Below are 7,438 nucleotides of genomic sequence, written 5' to 3'. Positions count from 1 at the left end.
TTCACGGGGTTGATATAGCCCATGTCTTTGATACTACTGGTTACTGTGGCAGTGATGTAGCTGATACAGACTAGTACCTCACACTTCCTTACCTGGTGTCCTCACCTGGTGTCCTCAACCGTTGTCCTCACCCGGTGTCCTCACCCGGTGTCCTCACGACACCTTCCCTCTATTCTCTATAGACTTGAAAAAAATTGTACCACAGAGTTCACATGTCACTATTACAATTTGTTTCCCGTGTCCTACCTGGATGGATTACCATGTCCTACCTGGATGGATTACCATGTCCTACCTGGATGGATTACCATGTCCTACCTGGACGGATTACCATGTCCTACCTGGATGGATTACCATGTCCTACCTGGATGGATTACCATGTCCTACCTGGATGGATTACCATGTCCTACCTGGATGGATTACCATGTCCTACCTGGATGGATTACCATGTCCTACCTGGATGGATTACCATGTCCTACCTGGATGGATTACCGTGTCCTACCTGGATGGATTACCGTGTCCTACCTGGATGGATTACCGTGTCCTACCTGGATGGATTACCGTGTCCTACCTGGATGGATTACCATGTCCTACCTGGATGGATTACCGTGTCCTACCTGGATGGATTACCATGTCCTACCTGGATGGATTACCATGTCCTACCTGGATGGATTACCATGTCCTACCTGGATTGATTACCATGTCCTACCTGGATGGATTACCATGTCCTACCTGGATGGATTACCATGTCCTACCTAGATGTATTACCATGTCCTACCTGGATGTATTACCATGTCCTACCTGGATGTATTACCATGTCCTACCTGGATGGATTACCATGTCCTACCTGGATGTATTACCATGTCCTACCTGGATGTATTACCATGTCCTACCTGGATGTATTACCATGTCCTACCTGGATGGATTACCATGTCCTACCTGGATGTATTACCATGTCCTACCTGGATGGATTACCATGTCCTACCTGGATGTATTACCATGTCCTACCTGGATGGATTACCATGTCCTACCTGGATGGATTACCATGTCCTACCTGGATGTATTACCATGTCCTACCTGGATGGATTACCATGTCCTACCTGGATGTATTACCATGTCCTACCTGGATGTATTACCATGTCCTACCTGGATGTATTACCATGTCCTACCTGGATGGATTACCATGTCCTACCTGGATGTATTACCATGTCCTACCTGGATGTATTACCATGTCCTACCTGGATGTATTACCATGTCCTACCTGGATGGATTACCATGTCCTACCTGGATGTATTACCATGTCCTACCTGGATGTATTACCATGTCCTACCTGGATGTATTACCATGTCCTACCTGGATGTATTACCATGTCCTACCTGGATGTATTACCATGTCCTACCTGGATGTATTACCATGTCCTACCTGGATGTATTACCATGTCATACCTGGATGGATTACCATGTCCTACCTGGATGTATTACCATGTCCTACCTGGATGGATTACCATGTCCTACCTGGATGGATTACCATGTCCTACCTGGATGTATTACCATGTCCTACCTGGATGTATTACCATGTCCTACCTGGATGTATTACCATGTCCTACCTGGATGTATTACCATGTCCTACCTGGATGTATTACCATGTCCTACCTGGATGGATTACCATGTCCTACCTGGATGTATTACCATGTCCTACCTGGATGGATTACCATGTCCTACCTGGATGTATTACCATGTCCTACCTGGATGTATTACCATGTCCTACCTGGATGTATTACCATGTCCTACCTGGATGGATTACCATGTCCTACCTGGATGGATTACCATGTCCTACCTGGATGGATTACCATGTCCTACCTGGATGGATTACCATGTCCTACCTGGATGTATTACCATGTCCTACCTGGATGGATTACCATGTCCTACCTGGATGGATTACCATGTCCTACCTGGATGGATTACCATGTCCTACCTGGATGGATTACCATGTCCTACCTTCATGAGGTTATCATATCATACTTGGATAATATCGTCTTATCCTACCTAACTGAGGTTATATCCTACCTGGCTGAGGTTATGTCCTACCTGGCTGAGGTTATATCCTACCTGGTTGAGGTTATATCCTACCTGGATGAGGTTGTCATGCATGACCAGCGTCTTCAGCTTAGTCAGGTCCTTCAAGGCGCTGGCTGGTATCTCCGGCAGGAAATTAGAAGACAAGTCCAGCTCTTCTAAATTCTGAAGACCTTGGAGTGCTCCTCCTCGCACCGCAGACAGCCTACAGGCGTTATAGTGGCGTTGTCAGTGCGATAACGCAATGATTTTGATTAAGATTTAGAAAATGAAATTCTCTAAATCAAAATTTTGTAAATAATACTCGATAAAGCGAATGTGTTATATATCAATTATTATTTTTTGCTGTGATAATGTACCTGAGAGAACACGAGAGAGCTTGGTATTAAATTTTCCTTCAAAACACCTGTTTGTTTCTGGGAGAAGAGGAGGTACTGGTCCCCGTCCCTTGATCGAACCCTGATTATTTTTTTGTGGGCTAAAGGAACTACCAGTTAACTATGTGGTGACCTGTTGGGTGTGAGAGGTCACTGACGTGTTGTGTGTGAGAGGTCACTGACGTGTTGTGTGAGAGATCACTGACGTGCTATGTGAGAGGTCACTGACGTGTTGTGTGAGAGGTCACTGACGTGTTATGTGAGAGGTCACTGACGTGTTGTGTGAGAGGTCACTGACGTGTTATGTGAGAGGTCACTGACGTGTTATGTGAGAGGTCACTGACGTGTTGTGTGAGAGATCACTGACGTGTTATGTGAGAGGTCACTGACGTGTTGTGTGAAAGATCACTGACGTGTTATGTGAGAGGTCACTGACGTGTTGTGTGTGAGAGGTCACTGACCTGTTGTGTGAGAGGTCACTGACCTGTTGTGTGAGAGGTCACTGACCTGTTGTGTGAGAGGTCACTGACCTGTTGTGTGTGAGAGGTCACTGACCTGTTTTGTGTGAGAGGTTACTGACCTGTTGTGTGAGAGGTCACTGACCTGTTGTGCGAGAGGTCACTGACTTGTTGTGTGAGAGGTCACTGACCTGTTGTGTGTGAGAGGTCACTGACCTGTTGTGTGAGAGGTCACTGACCTGTTGTGTGAGAGGTCACTGACCTGTTGTGTGTGAGAGGTCACTGACCTGTTGTGTGAGAGGTCACTGACCTGTTGTGTGAGAGGTCACTGACCTGTTGTGTGAGAGGTCACTGACCTGTTGTGTGAGAGGTCACTGACCTGTTGTGTGTGAGAGGTCACTGACCTGTTTTGTGTGAGAGGTCACTGACCTGTTGTGTGTGAGAGGTCACTGACCTGTTGTGTGTGAGAGGTCACTGACCTGTTGTGTGAGAGGTCACTGACCTGTTTTGTGTGAGAGGTCACTGACCTGTTGTGTGTGAGAGGTCACTGACCTGTTGTGTGTGAGAGGTCACTGACCTGTTGTGTGAGAGGTCACTGACCTGTTGTGTGTGAGAGGTCACTGACCTGTTGTGTGTGAGAGGTCACTGACCTGTTGTGTGAGAGGCCACTGACCTGTTGTGTGAGAGGTCACTGACCTGTTGTGTGAGAGGTCACTGACCTGTTGTGTGAGAGGTCAAGGGTGACGAGCTGGGAGAGCTCCTTGAAGGCATCTTCGTCAATGTTGATGATCCGGTTGTGAGAAACATTGAGGAATAACAAGTCTGGAACCTCGGCCAGGCAAGACTTCTTCATGACATCTGCCAGGAAATATTATTATTAAAAATGATATGCAATACCGAGAAGTAGATGAGTAAGACACATGTGCAACACCTAGGTGACTTTATTAACGATACCTTCTTTACAAGTAGATGCATAAGACACATGTGCAACACCTAGGTGACTTTATTAACGATACTTTCTTTACAAGTAGATGCATAAGACACATGTGCAACACCTAGGTGACTTTATTAACGATACTTTCTTTACAAGTAGATGCATAAGACACATGTGCAACACCTAGGTGACTTTATTAACGATACCTTCTTTACAAGTAGATGAATAAGACACATGTGCAACACCTGGGTATCATTACTGACGATACCTTCCTTCTTTCTCTGGAAAATACATGCAGGTACCAAGTTTTACCCCCGGGGTTCTAACCTGGGGGTGCCTGAATCTCCCCGCTGGAGTCTAACACCAGCTGGTTTAATTATCAAATTATATTTGTTCCTCGTTTTAAAAACTCTGTCGAACAGAGATAATAATAAAGAAACATTATAAGTGTTTATTCTATCACAATCAAGAGTTTTTGTGTTAATTTGCAAAATAAATAAAAAAATAATTCAATATTCCTTAATTCTAGGCCAATGAATTTGTTCTAAGTCATTACAACATATATATATATATATATATATATATATATATATATATATATATATATATATATATATATATATATATATATATATATATATATATATATATATATATATATATGTTTATATATATATATATATATATATATATATATATATATATATATATATATATATATATATATATATATATATATATATATATACTGTATATAGTGTATCGTAGTATACTGTAGTGAACTGTAGTGAGGTGTAGTGTACTGTAGTGTAGTGTATAGTGTAGTATAGTGAAGAACTGTAGATTCCCTGTTGTGATAGTGATATTAGTAACAGAAGTGGATGTTATGATAACAATAGTGGTTATGGTAACAGTAGTGGAAGTTGTGGTAACAGTAGTGAGTGATAACATTAGTAACAATAATGATGATAACGGCTATAGTATCCAATTCGTTATCTCTTACTTCCCAGACTTCTCTGTATCACCCTAGCATTTACTTCTTCTACAGCGTGACCTTCTTTCTGACCTCTCACCTATGTCATTCTCCTGGAGGGTGAGGACCTTGAGGTTGTCGAGGCCACGAAGGGTGGCAGAGGGCATCGCTAGGAGGCTGTTGCCCTCCAGGTGTAGGACCTCCAGATCCTTCAGTGAGGTAAGGAGTCCCGTGTCCACCTCCCGGATGTGGTTGTAGGCGAGGTTCAGCGTCTGCAAGAAGGTCGTTCGTAAGGATTTTAAGAAAATTTTTTATGACTTTGTGGCGTCAGTGTAATGGATTAGTCTGCTTCCCTGTTTCACGGCCTCCATTGCTTCTTTCTGTTTATTTTATTTATTTCTTACTCATTCTTTAACATTTCCGTTGTATCTTTTCACTTACCTCTTTATTCCCCTCCCAACCTCTAAATTTTCTTCTCATTTCCATTAGTTATGCATTCCATTACTTTTTATTTTTCTTTCTAGTCCATCCACTTTGCCTACTTTCTCTCTCTCTCTCTCTCTCTCTCTCTCTCTCTCTCTCTCTCTCTCTCTCTCTCTCTCTCTCTCTCTCTCTCTCTCTCTCTCTCTCTCTCTGTGTCTCTCTCTCACCTGAAGGGACGTAAGTTTGGCGATTTCGGAGGAGGAGAAGATAGGATTATAATTATTGCCCAGAAGGTTGTGGTCGAGGTTCAACTCGAGCAGGTGGTCTTCGAGTCCTTCCAGTACGTCCTTGTTCAATCGACGGATGGCGTTCCTTGAGAAGTCCACCTGAAGAACCCACAAGGCTGCGTTATTAGGTTTCAAGACTATCGACTATGCAATGGTCATTAAAAAGGCAATGCCTGCTTAATAATAATAATAATAATAACAAAATAATAATGATAATAATAATAATAATAATAATAATAATAATAATAATAATAATAATAATAATAATAATAATAATAATAATAATAATAATAATTGTGATAACTTTCTTAATAGTTACATAAGAAGAGCGTTCCTCTTCGTGTCACATCATTATTAATACATATACTTATCTTTTTAATAAGCAATCATTCACAGGATACCACCCACCATAGTTGACTTACCGCTAAGTACCTATTTACTGCTAGCTGATCAAAGGAATCAGGAGTAGGGGCGTCGTGCAAGACCTCGTTCATTCACGTTGGAGCTGTGACGAACACTGGGGAGGGAACTGCCAAAGTGCTGTATAGATATCTAATAGGTTTATTGTGTACAGTGAGACGAGTGACCCACCTTCCTGAGGGGGAGGTCAGAGGCGGTGAAGAGTTGGCCTCGCAGTGCCTGGATCCCTGCGTTTCTCTGAGTGAACTCCACGATGTTCATCCTTGTAGATGAGGAGGAGGAAGGAAGAGAGGAAGAGGTCAAAATCTGTTTTTTTTTTTTCTACACAGATCAATTTTTACGAGTCAGTGTTGTAGGTTCGAACAATTGAACTTCGACAAGAGAGACGAAAGCAAATGTACCAGCCATATGGCTGTATACACACACACACACACACACACACACATATATATATATATATATATATATATATATATATATATATATATATATATATATATATATATATATATATATATATATATATATATATATATATATATATATATATATATATATATGTATATATGGTTAGCTGTTAGTGCTTATCGACATTGGTTGTAGAAGCAACAGTGAGGTCAACATCAAGAGGGAACTCTTGCAGAAGGAGCAGCAGCAGTAGCAACATCAACAAGGAGCTCTTGTGAAAGCAGAGGCAAGAATAGAATCAGCTAAAAGTACCTTTGAAAGCAGAAGTAGCAGCAGCAGCACCTACAAGGAACTTTTGTAGAAGCAGTATCAACAAGATCTTGTAGAGGAACCATTAGCACTACCACCACCAACGTTATCAGCACTGCCAGCACCACCAACATCGCCTACCAGCACTACCAGCATCACCTGCCTTAATAATATCAATACAACACATTTCTTACTTGAAGGGCAGCAGAGGAAAGTCTCCTGGAAAGGCCACATTGTCGCAGTTGATGGAGATGTTGTGATCTTGTGTGTTGCAGAGGCAAGGCAGAGTAAGTCTGTCACTCACCTCCACACACGGCACTTCAGCCTCCACCATCCCCACCATCACCAACACCACCACCACCAACACCGCCGCCATCATCCCTGCAGGAGGAGGAAAAAGAAAAAAATACAGTTAGAAGGAAGTACTCGGGAAAGAGAGAGTTGTCAGCTGTTTGATAATCACCTGCTGTGGGAAGTAGAACTGTAGCATCCCCTGAAGGAGGTTACCTTGTTGCTGGTACGAGGTACTTGATTCAGGAAGTTGGAGATACCATCCCCTTCCTCTGCTCTTATTCCTCAAGTGACGTAAAGCTTCAGCGGGTTCAGTCTGAGCCTCAAAGTTTAACAACTAAGAAAGTTACAATAGTAATGACTCACGGAATCGTAAAGACACGATTGCAAACAAACCATACCACGGGTGGGGTTTGAACCCGCGACGGTCTAGATTTTTGAGATTTACTGATCGCGGGTTCAATCCCCACCCGTGGGATGGTTTAT

General features: G+C 42.5%; 1 protein-coding gene across 1 annotated transcript in view; it reads right to left on the bottom strand.

Annotated features, from left to right (window-relative positions):
* LOC128692380 (chaoptin) overlaps positions 1-7,059 on the bottom strand; it is a 14,873-nt gene extending 7,814 nt beyond the window's left edge. The window contains exons 1-6 of the mRNA XM_070081059.1: positions 6,856-7,059; positions 6,116-6,206; positions 5,465-5,623; positions 4,915-5,086; positions 3,627-3,765; positions 2,127-2,277 (exon numbers count right to left, since the gene is read on the bottom strand). Coding sequence (XP_069937160.1) covers positions 2,127-2,277; positions 3,627-3,765; positions 4,915-5,086; positions 5,465-5,623; positions 6,116-6,206; positions 6,856-7,040 — 897 coding nt within the window. The 5' untranslated portion in view covers positions 7,041-7,059. The remainder of the gene's footprint in view (positions 1-2,126; positions 2,278-3,626; positions 3,766-4,914; positions 5,087-5,464; positions 5,624-6,115; positions 6,207-6,855) is intronic.
* Positions 7,060-7,438: the final 379 nt, after the last annotated feature.

The sequence above is a fragment of the Cherax quadricarinatus genome, unplaced genomic scaffold (genome assembly GCF_038502225.1).
Source record: "Cherax quadricarinatus isolate ZL_2023a unplaced genomic scaffold, ASM3850222v1 Contig1580, whole genome shotgun sequence".
NCBI lineage: Eukaryota > Metazoa > Arthropoda > Malacostraca > Decapoda > Parastacidae > Cherax > Cherax quadricarinatus.
This window is presented reverse-complemented; position numbering and strand designations above follow the sequence as displayed.